Source organism: Lepisosteus platostomus, chromosome 10 (genome assembly GCF_059453375.1).
Source record: "Lepisosteus platostomus isolate fLepPlt1 chromosome 10, fLepPlt1.hap1, whole genome shotgun sequence".
Classification (NCBI taxonomy): domain Eukaryota; kingdom Metazoa; phylum Chordata; class Actinopteri; order Semionotiformes; family Lepisosteidae; genus Lepisosteus; species Lepisosteus platostomus.
The window spans coordinates 11,746,119-11,768,218 of NC_142620.1; the positions used below are offsets into that span (position 1 = coordinate 11,746,119).

At 40.9% G+C, this 22,100-nt stretch overlaps 1 protein-coding gene across 18 annotated transcripts in view; it reads right to left on the bottom strand.

Moving 5' to 3' along the window:
* The window catches only part of evla (Enah/Vasp-like a), an 88,980-nt gene that overhangs the window by 1,150 nt on the left and 65,730 nt on the right, over nt 1-22,100 (bottom strand). For 7 of the 18 annotated variants that reach the window (XM_088648167.1, XM_088648170.1, XM_088648165.1 and 4 more), the window contains 11 exons: nt 9,225-9,288; nt 8,112-8,179; nt 6,649-7,509; nt 5,192-5,439; nt 4,799-4,917; nt 4,469-4,529; nt 3,975-4,035; nt 3,568-3,628; nt 2,981-3,040; nt 839-905; nt 444-501 (listed from right to left, as the gene is read on the bottom strand). In XM_088648167.1, the coding sequence (XP_088504293.1) occupies nt 444-501; nt 839-905; nt 2,981-3,040; nt 3,568-3,628; nt 3,975-4,035; nt 4,469-4,529; nt 4,799-4,917; nt 5,192-5,439; nt 6,649-7,509; nt 8,112-8,179; nt 9,225-9,288 (1,728 nt within the window). The remainder of the gene's footprint in view (nt 1-443; nt 502-838; nt 906-2,980; nt 3,041-3,567; nt 3,629-3,974; nt 4,036-4,468; nt 4,530-4,798; nt 4,918-5,191; nt 5,440-6,648; nt 7,510-8,111; nt 8,180-9,224; nt 9,289-22,100) is intronic. The other 11 variants (XM_088648162.1, XM_088648164.1, XM_088648173.1 and 8 more) reach the window with 11 other exon arrangements.

Consider the following 22,100-nt stretch of genomic DNA (forward strand, 5'->3'; position numbering starts at 1 on the left):
CATTTAAGCTCTAGTGACGAGTACACAGTGATGTTTTTCTATCATACAGGCTAAAAAACAAACAAAATGCATAAAGAACTAGTAAAATTATGATTCCTTTCAATTATTTACTGTACAGAGCCTGTTCTCTTTGTAATACCTGAATAAAATACCACACAATTAGTATGTACACTTCCTAACAGATCTAGGTGTGCTTTCATCAAAACTGTTTTTTTTTTCTAAAAGTGAAAAATAACAATATTAAACAAGGAGGAATTTTAGGTAGTTCAGATTATGCAAGCCTAGGATTAACACCCCCATCTTAATATCATAGGATATTTAATGACATGGTAAGGACCCCCTGGTTTAACACCTTATCTGAAGGCTGATACAGAATTGATCTGGAAAATCCGATCCAGTGGGGAGAGTGCCTCCTACTGGTTGACAAAAGCAAAAGCTCTTACCATCAATTATCTCATCCTTCACCTTGTGCAATTCACGTACAACTTCCTCCAATATTTCCTGTGTCAGAGAAGTGTAAACAAGGTTCTGTCAGCTCCTCAGCCCTTTCCCAGTGCAGCTAACAGCAAATATTAGACCCACAATACATTACCAATGATGTTTTAATGGAGTGCCTAAGTGCAAAATTGTTGATCTCTCCCACATCTGTGGTTTTCCCCAAATGCGCTAACATCTCTCTCTCTTTGATAAGGAGGTTGAAGGCTATTTGATAAAATCATTTAATCAGCCTTCAAAACGAGTTGCAGACTATGTTTCACTAAAATCTTGTTCCATTACCCAAGACATCATTCAAGGTTTGCGTTTTGCCATTTGTATTTCTGTACATTACTGCCCATACCTGCTTCATTCTGTCAAAGTCTAAGGCATCTGTGGGCATGTCGTTGGTGCTGCCGACAGGTTTCACCCTGCAGACACAACATAAGAATAATGAGCCCGCAGAAATGCACAGCATCCGCCTGACAAAATTGCCCCTGTGCCTGTGTGGTCTGTAGGGAGGGCACTGACAACCAATGGGGGTGTTTTCATGCTACCTTTACACGTGGCAGCGCACGTGCATCACGGACAGCTCAAGAGCATCAGGCTTGTGTCAGACAGAGACGGCTACAGTGAGGGGAAAAAGGTCCATTCCATTTATTCATGAGAATGGTGTAAAGCATAGGGAAAAGCGCACCCGTTTTCACATGGAAAGCCACATTGCACATCCCATCTCGCCCATGAGAGCATGTGTGGGAGGACCCTGAGAACACAGTTCTACATGTCTGCCAGTTTTCTGTCACAGGGAACCCGCTGGGTTGCACACCTTCATTTTACACTTCCAGGTTAAGTGTTTGTCCTGCAATTCAAAATGCTATGGATTTAATTAGTTGAGCTCATTCACATTTAAAAATGCATTCCACACATCCAGTGTATTTTCAAAGCTTGTGTTACACTAAAAAAAGTGTACCAAGCACAAAACATTTCAGATCGTCACTCAGACAAGGCTTTGCTTTACACAACATGTATTTTCTGGTGGGCTTCTCCATTGCTCTCCCTGTGCCTAGAAACCAGTTGTGGTAACATTTCAGAGAAACAGGTGAGGGCATTACACATGGCAAATCTGCATACCAGCTCCAGCCTTCCTCTTTCAACATCATGATGTAAGGGTGGAAAAGGAGCTTTCGAAGGTAAAATGGTGTGATAAAATAACAGTCTGGCAGTGGAGAGAATCATTGCTCGTTTAGCTGGATAAATGATCTCGGGCAAAGTTAAATCATGTGCAAATGCCCCCAGTGCTATATTAATCTAATTGAACTGCCTGAATAAAGGTGCTTTTAATTGTGGATTAAGCAGAACATATGAAAAGATTCACATTTCATAAGCACAAATGACTAAATTTAGCATTAACATGATTAATTAAAATCCCAAGCACCTGCTCCCATTGATTCTTCATCACTAATCACTAAGAACGAACCAGAATAATCAGTATTTTACATTCCTGAGATCTTAATGGAGAAATCTACATTTCCAGCTTCTTTTAAATATCAAAATATTGCATTTCCCGATCTTTATAATTTATTGCATGGATCCTTTAGTAACGAAGGCCTCCCATACTCTCAGATTAGCTTGTTGCTGATATGTATCGCAGATTGGAGCCGAGTATGGTAACACAATTTCTGCGTGGGCGAGTTGGTCAGTGTCCTGACAAATGCCCCTTTAAGACCGAAGATGGGAAGACTGCACAACTGTGCAACTATCCACCAAAGAAAATATACAAGGCCTGCTGAAAAAGGCATCACTAGCACCACCTATCTGCTTTTTTAAATAACACACCTATATTAATCAAGGCACATGTTTGATCAGTGGGTATGCACATCAGAAAGGATATATAAACACACGCCCTTCACTGTTTTTTCCTCCTCATATTATTTGCTAGTTGTAAAAAATATATGGAGAAATGAAAAATAATGAGAGGTTCTTTTCCTCACAGAGCGGATTTTTACAATTGTGCACTTTCTTTTTCAGGCATCTTTATTAAAATCCTAAAATGCTGCCACCAAAAACTTGTATGGGTTACCCCACATGTAGAAGATACACTTATATAGCGCTTTTCTGGACACTCCACTCAAAGCGCTTTACAGGTAATGGGGACTTCCCTCCACCACCACCAATGTGCAGTACCCACCTGGATGCTTAATTTGTTCAAGTAAATTCAAGTAAATTGCTTAAACCGTGAAAGGCTAAAAATGTTTATCCTTTTTTTAATCAATATCGCTTGTTCTTGAATTATTTTTGCTCCAGCCTTGAAGGCGTAACACCAACAGGAAGCAGAAAGCTGAAAGCACAATGCATGAGCAGCTGGAGTTGTTCCCTGTAGTTTGTGGTTGTTTGCATTGCGGTGGGACCAGTTTCACAGAGCTGCACATTGAAATGAAAGCCACAGCAGCATCGGCATAAGGAGCTGCAGTATAGCTGGCCTGAACGGACAGGACCATAGTGGTACCTAGTACTTAATGGGTGTGAGTTGCTCTTAACTTCAGGACTCTTCAGCGCCAATGGACTTCTGCATCAATGGGAATGAAATGATCAGTGACACATAAAAACATCACTCCTTCTCAGAGTTTCTTCTGTTTTTCATCATGAACATCCTATACTTTTTTATTGTTCTGTGTTCCCTAATGACACTCATGCCAACATGGGTGTCATTACTTTGTGACACCAGCATTGAAATGTGTCAGGAATCATGTTACTTATTAATCAACTGCAATCAGTAATTCCAATGGAATGTGGAAAATGTCATATCAGTTTTAACAATAGTTTCTGAGGTTATACCACTACCGTGCAATAAGAAAGATTATTTCTAGAGACAGGTGCATATGTAGCTTGTATTGGTCTTGCTGTCTTTTGATGCTCAGATTATATACTGTAACTCTCCCCAGTGATCTGCATGACAAGAGTTTAATCTTACTGTACTACAGAACCATGTTAATGGTTCATATTCATTTTTAGTATCCCATGAATTATATGTGTGTACGAATGTGCTATGAGTATGAGCATCATACAGTCACTTCCACATTATTAGATCCTCACCTTGATACCAATGAAGACTTGTCTGCAGAATTGGCTCGATCCCATGGCTTTTTCAGAGGATCTGCCAGAAGTACAAGACAGTTACTACCTTTACTGTTGAGACAGTTTTATTTCAGAAACCAGCCCTGCCCCAGCCCACACACTCTAATTTTTACAGAAACTGGAAACCAACCCTGAAACAACCCACCAGTAAGCTGGACACATTTATACTTAATTGTAACAAAAGGTGTATTGTAAGTAGTAGAGTTTGTGGTGTTCTATTCACGTCATAATGAGAGTTTAATCTCCAGCAATCTAATGTTTATCTGCTCTCATATTCCTGCTGGCCTTGTGAATTTGGCAGCTGGTTGTCCGGTGACCCCAAAATAGACTGCAGGCTATATTGAAGCTGGTCCAGACTGGGTTACCTGTGGAGTTCTGCTGTCCTGGCCCACGGGTGACAGGTGATGGAGACAGGCTGGAATCCTCCTACAAAGCATATTGTTTGTTTAATAATCACTGTATCATGAAATAATAATTGATATTTTTCTTAAAATGGAGTTAAATGTAATATAAATATATGATTTATATACACTGTGCAAGGCAGTGAAATATTTTTATTTGCCTTTGAATATTTCACTACCAAAGGAAATTTTCCTTCAGAAAAAAAGGAAGAGATTTCCTACCTTTGACCCTAAAATATAAAACTCTACAAGAATGCAGGGACCATCTTAACCCTAGCTAGGAATTTCAAGAGGGGATATGTGCTAACAGGTGAGAGATGGCAGGGAGCTGGCATGATTCACAGTGTAGCTGATTACATTACAGCAAGTTTGACGCATTAACAACAAGATGGATTGCCTGTTCTCACCTCTCCAGGGTTACTGGACACTTGGTTTTCAAAAAGACCTTTCTCACTCACGTTTTGGCTTTCTTCCTCTTTCTTGTCACTGGATTTCTCTGTCTGTGTAGCCGCTTTCCTTCTGTTAAAAAAAGTAAACTGTAAACATATATAGACCCGTACCGGAAACACATACGTTTAAGTAACAACGGCAGCGCTGTCAGTGATCGAATGAATTACTTGCACTGTCAAAGCACCTGGTGGGGTCTGCTTAATCAGTGTCAAACAATGAAGATGGCAGGGGGAAGATATGCTGTTCATTTGTTCACTTTGCTCATGCGGGATGGCGAGGAATTGTGAGTCTGAAGGCGGCCGCGCGTATGGAAATAAAATAACTCCCTGCAGTCTTACTCTAACCTTCGTGCCAGCAGGGCATTCATCTCCTGCATCAGCCCCCCTCCTCCACTCGTCCGGTTGGCATCGTTCTTCGCTGCACCGCCCGGGCTGGTGCCTCCGGACGCGTCTTCAGACTGTGAGCACAAACGGAGAGCGTCAGGACGAACTGTGCAAACAGCTCTTCTCTGGCAGCTGGGGCTCCTGGCAACTACAGTACTAAAGGATTATAATTTCTTAGGCCTGATTTTAAAAAGAGGAGGCCAGTCCCTGGTGTGATGTTGTCTTTGCAAGCCACAGGGGATTTCCAACCATCCCCAGGCTCCAGGTCTCCTGGGATTGGCAGAAGGTGTGGTCCCTGCTGCTGTCAGTGACAGGAGCGGACGATCCTAGACGATCCTAGACACTCACTCGTTGCACTTTGCGCAGTTTGGCTCCCGCCAGTGCCGCTGCCAGCCCTGAACCCGGGCTCTCGTCTCCTGCCCCGCCAGGACCTCCACCAGCCGGCAGCGGAGGCGGAGGGGGAGGAGCCCCAGTGGAGGGGGGAGGGGGCCCAGGAGGGGGCGGGGGAGGAGGCGGACCTCCCCCAGAGGCCGGGGCTGCAGTGGGAGGAGCTACAGAGAGCACTGAAGAAGGATGCCCAGGCGGGAGGGGAGGACCTGTGTGAAAACAGGGACAGAAACAGGTGGTCTGTCACACTCAACACCAAAGCCCAGGACACAGGGCAGTGGTAAGCAATCAAGCAGCAGCACAGCCCCAGTGCCGATAACCCCTCAAAGAACTGTGAGATAGAAACAACTAACTAATACATCAGGCTTTGGGAGACGCTGACATGCACTAAATTTACACACGGAGAAAACAGTCAGTCATATTTTTGCTACAGATCTGTTCTAACTCTTGAGTGCTTTCAAGGTCATTTTTGAAAATGTTTTTTCCTCAACAGTGATGAGAACTGGAGAAGAAAATTGCTCGGTGTCTTTAAATATAACATAGATATATCTTGCTATTACTTTTATAATGTATGCAAATGAAGACTTTTTACACTTTACAAGCTTTGAAATCGCAGAGCAAAAAAATAAATAAAGACAAACTAGGAAACCAATACATCCTCTAAAAACATGTTTTCCACCCACAGGCAGCCATTAAATGGGATTCCATTTTCAAACACAAGCATGCACACTCAGTACACAGCAGGTTTCAAAGGAAATACCCTGAGATAATGTATAAATAAGGAGCAGACACAGAGGTCCGGTTGTTAGAGACGTGAAGGCAGTTTAACAAGAGGCTGGAGGCAGTATGTCAGTGCTGCAGAGGCACACTGCTTGGCATACCTTAAACTTTGTTAAATGTCAGGGCATGTATGTGCAATACAGACTGGCTTTCCTCCGCGTGTCCAATACAAATTTCAGAAACATCTTAAAACTAAACCACTAAACGAACAGTAAGCCAATCTTGTATTATTTCTAGTACATAATACAACTCCATGAAACCGAAACCGTAAAAATATAACAAATATTAAAGTTTGCAAAAAAGGATGTGGAATGTCTAGATGAATCTAGATCTGGGGAACAGAGAGATGCATACTCTCACAATTACTGTACATGTCATGCTCTCAATGCATGGGACACATAGACCAATAAATACTTTAATATTTAAAATATCTTAAATTATATCCAGATTTTGCTCTCCTGCTGGAATGCTTTTTGCTTTTTATTTTTTATTTCATTTTTTTATTACCAGAGCATCCCACAGGCCCTGAGGGTCTGAGGAGTAGCCCATGAGACATGGCATCTGTGTGCAAAGCCCCACACAAAGCGATCTGAGCCAGCTGCAACACTGCCCTGCTTGCGGGGCTTTGAGGTACTTACTGGAGTGGGGTACGGCAGCCTGAGAAGGAGAAGGGGGGGTCTTCTTGGGCAGAGTCCCTTCGGACAGAGCAGTGTAAGAGGGGGGTGAGGAGCTGATAGGGGGGACAGATGGGTACAGCTGTTGCAGGTGGTAAGATGGGAAGTGGGACTGGTGGGTGGGGCCTGTAACTGGATGACCAATCAGAGTGGGCAGGGGGTGTGACTCATAACATGGAGCGAATGAGCCATCAGGATGTTTGTAGAGGACAGGATGGGAGGCGGAGCCAGAAGAACAATGCATCTGGTGTTGGTTAAGGCAATAATCTTCCAGGTGATCACTGGAGTACTCTGCCCCATGCTGAAACAATGAAAGGTCTGCAGGTCCTTTGCCCCGGCCATTGTGAACAGGCAGCAAGGGATGGGCAACAGGGAGCATAGGCTGGGGGCAGACCTGCTTCAAAGGGGCTAGAGCCATCACCACAGGGGGTGAGGGGGGCAGAGGCGAGAACATATGTGGGGAGGACCATGCACCAGACTTGGGGGGAAGCAAAGGGGCCTGGGAAGCTGCCAGCGGGGGAGAGATGGGGATCTGGCGGACATTTCGGGACAATGTCCCTACTCCAGGCTGCACTGGGGAAAAAGCAGAGGCAAGGGATGTTGAAAGCTGTGAGGCAACGGGGTTTTTTCTCTGGGGAGAGTCAGAGGTCCCATCTGCCTGCAAGGAGGCACAGCCACCTTCGCCGTCCCGAGAGGAGGGGGAAGAGGAGGTAACCTTGGCGTAGGAGGGGGGAGGCATGGCCCCCGCTCGACAGTGACTATATTCAGGAGGGGGGGACTGAGACCGAGAAGGGGAGGGAGACACTTTGATCTGAAGGGTGGAAACTAAAGGGAAACAGACAAATAGTCAACAAAGAAGAAAGAGTCAGAATGCAGAAGGGAAAGAAAAAGAAAGAATATAACTCACAAAAATAACAGCAATGGAACATGAGACAAACAATGTGTGAGAACTCCTTATTTTGCCAAAAAATAAACATGATTAAAGAAAGGAAAGAAAATGTAGACATACGTTAATACCTCCCCTTCCCCTTCCTCTCCCCCAAGGTTATCCAGGAAAGATGTCTAAGGTCCCCACAGAAGCAAATGTACAAAACACAGCTCCTTACAAGCTTAGGCTACTGCTAGAGAAAAGATGTGTAGACCGATATTCCTGCAGGGACTAGTAAATGGATAGACTGAAGTACTAGTGTACTGCATGTAGGTGTTTGAAATCTCTGCAAACTGTCGAAGGTGGAAGAGAGCTAGAAGTTCTCATGTGCTGCTGTGTACCCATTGGAAAACCATGACATCAGGTGGAAGACAGCCAGAGGCTCTCATGGGCAACAGCAGGACATTGGAAAACCATGACATCAGATGGCAGACAGCCGCTGGGTCTCCTATCCCATTGCACGGCCAATTCTGTGATCTGAAGGGTGCTGGACGCTTACCTGAGGTGGATGCCCTTCGATCCCTCTCTATCTGTGCCTGTAGCTGCTGCTGCTCCATCATCTGCCTGCTGAAACAACACACAGGGAACTCCGGTTCAGTCAGCTTTCATGCTGTGCCACAGGAACTAATCTTTACCTTTGTCTACGCTTTGGGAAGCTCAAGTGTTGTACCAGAAAGGCCCTGCAACAAAGTGCGCTGTATATAGGACATTTATGCAGTGATTTACCAGTGAAGGGGACAAAGAGACCTTTTGCTAGTCAACAAAACTCAAGAAATTGAAACTGTGGCATAGTGATTTTCTTTTGGGTCATTTCCTTCACTGATGTCAATGGCTGGCGTCTGTGAAGAATAACATATGCAATGCAAGCAAATGTCTTTTTATGCAATTGAATACAAACAATAGCTGACAGATAAAACTGGCAATTGAATGGAATGGTGTGCCCACATTGGAAGCCTGCAAGACCAAAAACATAACTGACATAATTTGGCTTGGGACTGTAGCACCTGGAAGGGTCTGGAAGGGGAGCTGATGCAGTTGTCTAACCCTATTTAAGCCACACTTCTCAGTATTCTAGTTTGTTTTGTGCCACCCAGCTGGAGTCATTCATGTTAGGGTAGTGCAGTGGCCCATGGAGAATGCAGTGTTATCATGCCTCTTTATACCACTAGAGGGAAGCATTGAGTCACACATAAGACAGATCCCTCCGAAGCAAGATTCTAATTTTCCCAGAAAAAAACATCTGGATGAACACCATAAGGAGGTGGTTCCATTAACTGTAGCTACTAGATTTATAATTCTCTTAGGTCTAAGTAATGGAAAAAAAATATTTGAAGGGATGGAATTCATAACCATTTTTAGCTTTCAAAGAGTTTGCACCTAAAGAAAGTCACAGAAATCACAAAATGTGTATCAAGGGCTCCAGCAAATGCTACCTTTGACCTCTACAAAAATGACCAATCTCATTTTTTGCTTTTCATTTGATCTAACACATCTGTCTCACAGGGACAAGGGGTCACAGGAATCACTATTAACTGAAGGTCACAGTTTCTTTTTAATTCAATTAACAGCAAAGAAAGCCAAGGACTGTCAAATAAGTTTCTTGCATTTTTACCTTCTCTGCATGTCCATGTCATCTGCAGATGGCCCATTCTGTACCTGGCGCTGGACAGCTGGACCTGAGAAGACAAACAAGCTGGTAAAGACCCAGATAAATGTCAAAATGCTACACCACAGAACTCACATTGTAAAAATATGTGATTCCAAGCAACTAATTTTCTAAAAGGTAAGCAAGTTGCTAGGAACAGAGAATCATAACCACTGACCCTGTGGGAAAACAGTCTGCAGTTCGAACACTTAATTGCTTCTAGGAGGTTTTGCCATTTTCCCTTCAGAAATCAATTTTACAGGCTCAGCTCTGTTGACAGGTGGTATTGTACCTCAAAGCACATTACAGTAGAGACGTGCAGAAATTGTGGTGTATGACAGCACTGAATGTTGCAAACGGGCTTATCCAACATTTATCAAAAAGTGGTTTAAAAGAGAGGAGTACTAGTATAAAAATGAAAACATTACATCTCTACAAATTGTTTTTATTTGTGCTTCCTTTTTAATGTTAAGCTCCAGAGATGAATTTGGGGATATCTGCGAACCAATGGCATTGTCAGTTGATTTGCAGTTCATCCTGGGAATTAAAACAAACATCCACTGGAATATATCCTAAACACATTAACACACAGTCAGATTTAAATGAAGTATTTGCTCATGTCCCTAACTTCAGAATGAGGAGAGAATGTATTTGAGAGGACTGTACAAACTCGTGCCGTCATTCAAGAATATCTGAGTTCATGTGAATGCGGCTTGTGTCACAGGTCTGTCTCTGATTAGTCAGCCATCATCAATCATATCTACAGTATAGCAGCCATGCAGTCCCTAAAATTCAAGTGGGGGATGTTTTAGTCTTTTTGTCCATTAATTAAAACCCATTTGAACTGATTTATTTTTTAATTACTATTCTTAATTCTTAAAGTGATTACAGTGCCTTGCGAAAGTATTCGGCCCCCTTGAACTTTTCAACCTTTTGCCACATTTCAGGCTTCAAACATAAAGATATAATTTTTTTATTTTATGTGAAGAATCACCAACAAGTGGGACACAATTGTGAAGTGGAACGAAATCTATTGGATTTTTGAAACTTTTTTAACTAATAAAAAAATGAAAAGTGGGGCGTGCAAAATTATTCGGCCCCCTTGCGTTAATACTTTGTAGAGCCACCTTTTGCTGCGATTACAGCTGCAAGTCGCTTGGGGTATGTCTCTATCAGTTTTGCACATCGAGAGACTGAAATTCTTGCCCATTCTTCCTTGCAAAACAGCTCGAGCTCAGTGAGGTTGGATGGAGAGCGTTTGTGAACAGCAGTTTTCAGCTCTTTCCACAGATTCTCGATTGGATTCAGGTCTGGACTTTGACTTGGCCATTCAAACACCTGGATACGTTTATTTGTGAACCATTCCTTTGTAGATTTTGCTGTATGTTTGGGATCATTGTCTTGTTGGAAGATAAATCTCCGTCCCAGTTTCAGGTCTTTTGCAGACTCCAACAGGTTTTCATCCAGAATGGTCCTGTATTTGGCTGCATCCATCTTCCCCTCAATTTTAACCATCTTCCCTGTCCCTGCTGAAGAAAAGCAGGCCCAAACCATGATGCTGCCACCACCATGTTTGACAGTGGGGATGGTGTGTTGAGGGTGATGAGCTGTGTTGCTTTTACGCCAAACATATCGTTTTGCATTGTGGCCAAAAAGTTCGATTTTGGTTTCATCTGACCAGAGCACCTTCTTCCACATGTTTGGGGTGTCTCCCAGGTGGCTTGTGGCAAACTTTAGACGAGACTTTTTATGGATATCTTTGAGAAATGGCTTTCTTCTTGCCACTCTTCCATAAAGGCCAGATTTGTGCAGTGTAAGACTGATTGTTGTCCTATGGACAGACTCTCCCACCTCAGCTGTAGTTCTCTGCAGTTCATCCAGAGTGATCATGGGCCTCTTGGCTGCATCTCTGATCAGTCTTCTCCTTGTCTGAGCTGAAAGTTTAGAGGGACGGCCAGGTCTTGGTAGATTTGCAGTGGTCTGATACTCCTTCCATTTCAAGATGATCGCTTGCACAGTGCTCCTTGGGATGTTTGAAGCTTGGGAAATCTTTTTGTATCCAAATCCGGCTTTAAACTTCTCCACAACAGTATTACGGACCTGCCTGGTGTGTTCCTTGGTCTTCATGATGCTCTCTGCGCTTTCAACAGAACCTTGAGACTATCACAGAGCAGGTGCATTTATACAGAGACTTGATTACACACAGGTGGATTCTATTTATCACCATCAGTCATTTAGGACAACATTGGATCATTCAGAGATCCTCGCTGAACTTCTGGAGTGAGTTTGCTGCACTGAAAGTAAAGGGGCCGAATAATTTTGCACGCCCCACTTTTCATTTTTTTATTAGTTAAAAAAGTTTCAAAAATCCAATAGATTTCGTTCCACTTCACAATTGTGTCCCACTTGTTGGTGATTCTTCACATAAAATAAAAAAATTATATCTTTATGTTTGAAGCCTGAAATGTGGCAAAAGGTTGAAAAGTTCAAGGGGGCCGAATACTTTCGCAAGGCACTGTATGGTGTCCCTGGGGAATGTAATGAAATTTTTTATTTACCACTCTGCATTGCACCTGAATCTCTGATAACACACCGTGAAGTGGCATGCCCTTTGTGAAATAACAAGTTTACTTTTGTAGGGAACATGTTTCAACTCAATAGCTGAAGATTAATGCACCAAACCATGTTACTGCAAAATCTGTTGGAAGTTAGGAAAAAAGCTAAACTCTAGATTGTGCTTCACCTCTACCAAGAGCACTGTTATTGAGCATTTCATGATTATACCGCACTAGATTATTCTAGAGAATAAAAGTGATTACAAAAGCAATTGACTGTAACAGGGACATACAGCAGCAGAGAGATGGTAAGCATTGCAAAAGTATTAAAATATTACTGCACAGCTGTCATATAATGTAAAACCCTTCACAGAAGTGCATTCTTATAAAAAAAAAAACAGATATATTGTTTCAGTCATCAAAGTGCAACAACTCCTGTAGCATGGCAGTGGCTAGACTGAAGTAATTCTCCAGTGCCTTCTACTACAGTATGTACTATAATTATTGTGGCCATTTCTCTACTGGACATTTAGCTACATTATGTTGGATAAAATATCGTACAACAAATAGCTGTAGTAGCAGTCTCTGATTAGGCAGCCATCATCAATCATATCTACAGTATAGCAGCCATGCAGTCCCTAAAATTCAAGTGGGGGATGTTTTAGTCTTTTTGTCCATTAATTAAAACCCATTTGAACTGATTTATTTTTTAATTACTATTCTTAATTTCCAAACTGAGTTTTAAACTCAACTCAAATACCTGGCATTTTTACAGTCACAAAACATGAACCCAGTATTTTATCACAAGAAACAATACTGCTGAACCAACAAACCTATCTGCGCTCTATTTAAAATGTAAATAACAGCGTGTATGTGTTCAGTGAGCTATTGATGTAAAATCCAGACTGTGCTTTCTCACTGTGCATCAGTGTCACTGATACACGTCACTGCTATCAAAGACATATGATATATCCCCATTTACTTTGAAATCCATGCACACTACCGAAAGATAAGCAAAGCAGGCAGAAAGTGTATGAATGTTCCAAACAGTGCATCTTATTACCTATTATTAGGAAATATATATTATCTTCTATCTAACATGTAACATACAATTTTCACTTTGCAAGCTTGCCTCTGGTGACAGTTGATTCTTAGCTGCTTCTCGACTCGAGTATTGGTTGTTCGGGTTGCAGCTCCTGCGTATAAACATGAATCTCTGGTTACAGGACAAGGTTCCCCCCTCTCACATGACATTCTGTGGAAACTGGTGAGCCCTCCGCAAAACCCAAGCCACGACAGACTATCTTTCATCCGTCTACCGTGCTTCAGTAATGGAGTTTATAGTGAAAGTTCGGGAGGGATGACAACAGCCAAGTTCAATCATCTTCAGCTGTCAGTAATTTGTAATTAATCATGATGTCACTTCCTCTCTTAAACATCACATACTGTACATCAGCCCCTTGATCACTCCCTGCTCTACATGGGGGTCCCAGACGCCTCATCCGATAGCAAGGAGGTTAGCCCTCAGACAAGTGGGTAAGACAAATTATTATAACTTTAAATACTCAATAAACCTTTTAATACTTTAATTCTTGGCTATTGTCATTCCTAGTGAAATGTTTTTGCTCAGAATATGGCATGGGCCACAAATTATTAAAGGTGACATTAACCTGCCTTTCATTTTTAAGCTTATTTCTCTGCAAAATCCGAGTTCCAGGTACTCTTCCTACCCTGAGAGCGTTAGTCCTCCTCCAGGAAACTCTATATGCTGTGTTTTTGGTTGCCTTCCACCTTGTGTTCCTCATCCCTGATGTAATCATCTATCTCTGATTCCTTGGTCTTTTATTTGAGAATGGTTTAAAGTGATTATGTTGTCCCTGGGGAATGTAATGAATTTTTTTATTTACCACTCTGCATTGCACCTGAATCTCTGATAACACACCGTGAAGTGGCATGCCCTTTGTGAAATAACAAGTTTACTTTTGTAGGGAACATGTTTCAACTCAATAGCTGAAGATTAATGCACCAAACCATGTTACTGCAAAATCTGTTGGAAGTTAGGAAAAAAGCTAAACTCTAGATTGTGCTTCACCTCTACCAAGAGCACTGTTATTGAGCATTTCATGATTATACCGCACTAGATTATTCTAGAGAATAAAAGTGATTACAAAGCAATTGACTGTAACAGGGACATACAGCAGCAGAGAGATGGTAAGCATTGCAAAAGTATTAAAATATTACTGCACAGCTGTCATATAATGTAAAACCCTTCACAGAAGTGCATTCTTATTAAAAAAAAACAGATACATTGTTTCAGTCATCAAAGTGCAACAACTCCTGTAGCATGGCAGTGGCTAGACTGAAGTAATTCTCCAGTGCCTTCTACTACAGTATGTACTATAATTATTGTGGCCATTTCTCTACTGGACATTTAGCTACATTATGTTGGATAAAATATCGTACAACAAATAGCTGTAGTAGCAGTTTTGTTTGGTTGTAGCTTTTCTAAATCTCTTTGGAAGCTTAATGCTAAAGTACATACTGGTTTCACTTGTTGCAAGCTTTATTGCCTACACTGTTCCCACCTCATTCCATCAATAACAAGTCTGGCAATGTCTTGCACTTTCCTGCAAGAAATGCAGAGACAAAAATCCAGAGTCAAAAATTGCAGTGGTTCACAGTCAAAAATCAACCAGGTTTTAGGTGTGAAATATTAAGATTGGTCTGCTTACTTATGTTAGCAGTGCAAACAGCGCTGATAGCTTGCAATACTGGAGCAGAACCGTGAACTCAAAAGCAGTTTTTGGAATCAGACAAAAACCTAGGAGCAGTTTTAACAGGCTGTGACTGCAGGAAGTGTGCTTCCTATTGCGTCCATGTAGCTCCAATATAAAGTAAACTGACACCATTTATTCACACAAAGAATTAGTTATTAAAACAGTTCCTTCATTCTTATTTATTATTCTTCTGTTGTTTCTAAACTACAAAGCATTTTGGGAGCTTCCTCAATCATAGCTGTTTGATCACTTCACACTGACAGATGAGGCCTTATCAATCTACCATCTGTTGTGATTATCCACAGAAGCACTGAGAGAAAACAGACAGGTTGTGAACTTCACCCTGTCTATGTCCCCTGGAAACAGCTCTTCAGAGGTTGCTAGAACAATCTTTTTCATAAAGTACAGTTGTCTCATCTGAGTGGAGTGAAAAAATATGCTACAGACAATTTTCTAATTAATACTAACTCCAACTAAAACATGGTGTGCCAGTATTATGATGGGCATGTCATTCAGTCTTGTGGTAACTTTTATAATAAATACCAAATGTTTTCTTTCGGTTTTATAAACAGCTGATGGGGGAGGTGGAGTAAAGAGATATGGTAGGGGGTTGGAGAAGTAAGGAAATATAAAAAGGTCTGATGTGTTGCTGCCCCTGAAAAAAAAATATATTTTTTTCTAATAAACACTTCATGACTGAAAAACCACAGGCTTTGAAACAGGAAACCTCAGTACAATAGGGCCTATAGCACATCATCCCAGAATAAACAGTGCATGCCTCTGTATCTGCATCATTCTGTGTGTGGTGTACCCTCAGAGTGGGTCTAATTTTACTACAAGAGACACTGCTACAAGTCCTAATGATGAATATAATAAAACAGCACACTTATTTTTATGTGATGGAACTTTTAAGCACACAATCACACAATTGTGCATTGAAACATTAACAGTGTACGTGCTTAGCTACAGTATACAGCATTTCAGGGACCTTTTAAAAACACTTTACCTTGCTTTACAGCATTCAATCTTGTTTTTTTCAATTTGTCAGAATTATAAACAAGAAATATAATAAAAGGACAAACCCTTCAGCAGATTTCTGGAGCACAACTCAACCTATTTATGTGATTTGTTAGCATTTTAAAGGTGAACTTCAAAAGCTGTACACTTAAAATGTACAGTATATTGGAATTGATACAATGATGAGTTGGAAGAAAATACTGTATTAATGTAATGTCACCACATACCACAGAAGCAGTCCACTGGATACAGATGACTTAAATAACTAAAGATATTTCAGACATTTCAAGATACAAATAGTGTGCTTTGAATTGAGCTGCTATTTCCACGAACGTGTCAACAGCCTCACTGAGCCTCTCACTCTTACCAATGCACTATAAAATAATCACTTACCTCTGGTAAAGAAGGTTTATGTGTTAACTAAGAAGTAAATAAGAACATCTATCCATCCACTTTCTACCTGCTTTATCTAATACAGGGTTGCGGGGGAGCTGGAACTTATCACAGCAAGCATTGGCTGCAAGGCAGGATACACCCAGGACAGGATGCCAGTCCATTGCAGGACACACAGACACTCACACACACCTTGGCTAGTTTTCTCAGAAGCCAGTTAAGCTACCAGTATGTCTTAGGACTGTGCAACGGAACAGGGAAAAACATACATACAAATTTCACACAGATAGCACCTCGGGAACTGAACACTGGACCCCAGCAGTGCGGAACAAATGCTAACCACTGCACCACTGTTCCCCCCTGAATGATCATTATATTATAAATTTATAAAGCATTTTTTACATTAAAAACTTTAATTATCTAGTTTGTATTCCTTCATAATTTGCTGTTGCAAACTGGTAATAAACTCTGGTTAGTGCTACACTGTCAACAGTAAATGAAAGACCTCTTTCAGGTAACAGACCCAGAAGAGCAGTTTCCCAGCCCTTGATGTTACAGAGATTATCTGTGATGTACAGTAATTAATGTCCCACAAACTCATTGCCTGAATGGGGGTACCCATCAGGCCTGGGAAGTTTATTTTCTCCCACTGTGAGTTTTTATTTTCCTCTCCTGTGTACCCACATGCTCTACTTAATATTGCACTCTCTATTAAAGAAATCTAGATTTATTGATTGATATGCCTGCACTCTTCCCTCACATATCTGTTATTTAACACAGTGCAAGTTTCACTGTGAGCAAGAGCCAGCACCAGTGGGAAGATGGCGAGCCTTTTCCAAAAAACACGGTCACCTAACCTAAACCTGGGCAAGTCCTCCACTCATGCAGGGAGGGCTAGGAACACCTGGATGACTCCTACTCATCTACACCTGGCAGCCTTTGGCCAATTTCATGATGCTGTTTGGGGTATTGGAGTCACAGATGGTTAACAACACAGCCCAGAGTTTAACCAGCAATGTGTGGTTAACCAGGTTAACCTCAGCCTGCTCCTTAAGCCAATCCCTTAACTGGTTGAGCCACTTATGAGCCCCTAAAATATACAAAAATGAACCAGAATAACCCCTGGAAGAGCAGAAACCTGTGGGGAGGGTGATGTGTATGAGCCACCTCTTAAACATCCCACTTCACTTCCAATCCCTTAGATTTAAATCATGCTGACTTGTCCTTCCAGTGGGTGATCGCCATCACCAGGAAGCCTTTTATAGCTCCCAGTACTTACATTTTCATTTCAGAAACAGAACAGACAAAAGTGGTGAAAGGTAAGAACACCATTCAGAAAATGGAATGCGATCTCTGTAGCCCTCAATCTTTTATTGATGACCACACCTGTGCCATTATGTAATGAATGACACCACTGCCATGGCTCCACTATCTCTCTCCATACAACAGTATATTTAAAAAGCAAGCCCAATTTCCAGAAAGGTACAGATTCACACTACATCTCACAATAGATTCAACCATTATAAATAACTTAAGACACTTAAACAAACAAAAAGTCAAAAAGATTTCAACTTCATTTCCAGAATCCATAAAATAATAAAATTTTAGGTAGCATTATCAGTTTTTTTTTTCTAAAAAGGACATTTTAAAAATATTTCTAACAGCATTATTTTGTTCTGATCTGGACACCTAGACATGTTGCCCTGACAAAACCCCTGCGTACAAGACACCACTCACACCAGACACAGTCACCAGTTATATCTCACACATATAATTATATTGCTAACCACATGCCTCACTGCTGACAAGCATGCATGAAACAAAAGCTGGGTTACCTACAGGACATCCTGCACAAGAAGAAGCGGCTACAGTGGCAGAAGCAGAAGCACTGGCAGACCCACTCCCTGCTGACCATAGTGAGCCCAGACCTCCCTCTCCCTCACCTCTGCACACCTTCATCAGCATCCCAAGACACAGCCTTGTCACACGGATCAGGTTCCACCACCCGTAACCAATACTGCCGCACCAGCAGGGAAGTGTTCAGCTCACATTCAATAATTCATTATAGGACCATGAACACACAGGCCATTCCATCTCGGGGCCCTGGTTATAGTCAAGGGCCCAGACTGCCCTGCCCTTGCCTGTCAGCTCTGAATGCTCAACGGTGGCCAAGTTGTGGGCAGGCCACCCAGTTATGTGGAAAGCTGCCAGATCTAGGATTTCTATGTAGCACCATCCTAGTAGTCAGGTATGTATGAGGTATTAAGTCAAGCTAATCTAATTAAGGTCCACAGTTGTTTACACCCCCTATACCAGGGATGGTCAAACAAAATGGGGTCAGACGGTCAGGAGCTGTGAGAATTTCACAGCTACCTTTGAGGCCCACTAGATAGTCCTGATTAAAGAAATTATCAGGACACTAAAAACAACCTACAAGCAAAGTGGTAAATCCACAACATGTTGAAAAAAAAACACAAAAGAAGGCTCCACAGCCAACATGTTGTGTTTCTTTTCTTCTCTTTTCAGCGTGGAATAAACCTTTACTTGTTCCTTCGTAGCCTACGCATGCTGACACAGCCACCTACTTGAACTATGACATGATATGAAGAGCTGACTGAAACCTGCAATGATTTGAAAACTAGCTTGAGTAAATATTATATGAATTGTCTTTTATGTATTTCAGAAGTTATTGCTATGTGCTGGGCCACTGCTATAGATGTACCAGAGATAAAGGAAATGTGACCTTCCATTATTTTAAGAAAAGGGGTTGTAGGGTACATTCTCCCTAATTACCTTAATTGTTTGCTTTTTATTGTATGCAATTACATTGATACTGCTCAGTGGATCTCCATTTATTGATCCTTAATTATTTCAGTTTACCCATGCTAAGCTTCCTATCCCGGTAGAAGCATACAGACAGAGAATTTAATATGGGTCTAAAATACTTTCACAGACTACATGCTGACAAACTGCTTTTTTAAATTCTCCTGTTTTCTCACAGAAGAATTCTATGTAGAAATCCAGACCATACCAATCTGGACAAGGAGTTTTTCAGAAACATGTATGCATGATCCAGGTGGACTTGAGAATGAGGTCAGAAGATACTACTTACACCAGGTGTTCTCCTACTCATGAGGATTTAAACTGGTCAGTGGACTCTGACCTAGGCTTTCATTAATCATCTACTGCAAAATAGAATATTCTCTGCCATAACATTAAAAGACAAGATGAAATCCATGCATGTTTCTAACAAAAATCCTTCCAAGAAGGAAAACAAATCCAGAATCCATCAATTAAGAATAATGTAACACTACATTGTAATATTTCCTATCCAGCAGATTAACTCAAAATGCCTTATCAAGTCAGCTCTATTACTCTTCACAGGCCCTTGGGATTTTCCTATTTTTGCATTGAAATATGTGCATTTTTTAATTTACTTGATTTTTCTAAATTTAATAACGTTGCAGCCCCCCCACCATACTAAGTGCCTAAGATCCTGACTACCTGACAGGCTGAAGTGTTGTTTTTCTTTTCACTGAAATTAGAGTGAATATGGTTAGAAAAATCTGTATTTATTCATAACTTTTAAAGTGTTTAAGCTTCTGTCAAAGTGTCATCCTTCAAAAGTTTAGAGGTGTAGATGGAATGCGACAATAATGATGACACAGCCACAATTGCAAAGAAATGAAATGGTGTTTATTATGAGGAACTGTGTTACCAAAGTCCACACCCCCCCAAAAAAAAACAAAGCAAAAAATACAAACTAACCAAGGGAAAAAAAACCATAGTAAAATAATATATACATTGATTGATTGATTTAAAAAAATAGGTTGTTGTAGGCAGCTTCTACTCTACTACACGACTACCAGCTTCTTCCTATTTCTCTTCTCCTATCTTGAGGAGCTCCTTTTATAGGTTAAACTCCTCTCCCTAGAATATTCACTATAAAGCAAAAAATAATTCTACAAAATAATAATAAGAATTCTGATATACACCTTTCTCCAGTGAGTACACAATTAAACAATGAACACATTATTAACAAGAATAAAATGTTATTAGTCATCTTATGTACTATTTATGCAATATTTAAAAGAAAATACTACCCCCACTTAATGGTATCTTCTTACAAATTGATCCACGCATGCGCAAACTTGGAACAGGCACTACTAAGCTAGCCCATGTTGCCATGCCAAGATTTGGGTCCTACTGGTTGTGGGAGAAATCATTTTGCCGGTGAGAAATCAAAACAAGGTATTTGAAACACGTGAGTTAAACACCAATTTAGTTAATTTCACCAAAAAGGGGTGTTTGGTTTGAGTTAATGTTTAATTTTGACCATACGTGAACAGTCTTACTTTACTCGGTGTGTGCACCCACGTTTATTTACGTTTGAAATCAGATTTATCGCCTTTGGATAGTAAAATGTTTACATATGTGTATGTGTGTGTACATGTGGACACCTCACAAGTGCCATGTGATCTGAAAATGGAGTCTCCAGTCACAGTTTACATTCCTGTTTCAGAAAGAAAGTGCATTGAAATGTGTAAAATATATATGATTTGCAAAATCAAGCTGATATTGCAGATACGAGTTGTTTGTTTGATAATGCTGCTGCTAATAGCAGAGCCACAAGAGAGAGAGATACTGATCTATGCAAGTTTCATTCTCATGCTGAACCTCTATAGATAGCAAACTTGTATTCCCTTAGAGAGAAGTCTGATGCTGAGCAGAAATGTAGAGCACTATTCTAAGCAAGCTATTAAAAGTGCCATCAGGGGAAACGATAATTTCCTATCAAAATACCAGCCAGTAAGTTTTAATTCCCACTTAGAATTTATATTATATCCCCTTTAAGAGGTAGTATGCATGGGATTATTTTTAATGTACATCTACCTACTTACAAATACAGAGATTTCATTTTATGCAGACTATTGTTTTCTTTAGTTTTCTTACCAGGAGATACATGCAAAGAATTTTTCACTCCTTCAATCCAAGTCCTCAATTTTGGACATTAAACACCCAGCTAAGTGTGCTCATTTTCTTAAATGCTGGCAAGTGTCATGAACACTGTGGGAACTAACCCTTTCACTTGCTAGTACACACAAAAACATTTTTAATGTTGTTTATTCAAATTTGGAATATCAGCACTAAAGGGCTGTATGGGCTGTATGATAATGTAATAGCACCTAATTTCACAGAACACTTTTGAGTCAAACGCTTTGTTTCTTTGATATTCTGGCAACATGAGTCAATTTTGTTAATCCTTCATTATTATCACATCAAAATCATTTTGCAATTTGTCCTCTACTAGTACACAGCAATGCCTATTAATCACTTGCTTTAACCTGGTTTTATACAGTGTATATGATATCTTTGCCATGCTTTACAACACCTGGATACAGTTTGTACAATACCTTTACTATTATCTATTACCTACCTATATTGCCTTTACTATTACCTTTACTGTTCTTTTCAGTTTTTACCATAGAACACCACAGTCCATGTAGGATAAAGCAAGCAGTCTTAATGTTTGTGCTGTTCCTGCTAGCTGTTCTACTGTATGCTAAATCAGGATCTCTGCAGGTACCCACCCATTTGTTTGCTTAGAGAAAAGTGTTGTGCCATGATACAATCCAGGAACATCTCATACCTTTGCATGAAGGCAGGTTACAATATAACATATCTGTAATGAATTTAAATGATTCTCTCGATTTCCCAGTCAGTTCTTAAACTCTGTACTGGGGCTGGGTAAAGTCTTAGTGAGGAATGCAGGAGTTTCTCTATGACAGAGAAGCACTGTGCAAAACAAAATCCAAAACACAAAAGGAATGTATAACTTATTAAACACAGGCTTTTGTGGTTCAGAGATGGAGCACTAGTAAGAATGCAGCTCTCTAAGCAGCAACGGAGCCGAAGCAGCCTCCTGCCATGAGCACTGTGGTCAGCCAGGATTTAAAGCTAGACTTTTGGAGCCACCCACAATCTGAAGCCAGAGCACTGCCAACACTACTGAACAAAAAACTAGGCCTGTAAACTCGTCCTTTTTGAAGTTACACTCTGTATAGCTTGGGCCATCACACAAATTTGTTGTCACCATCACC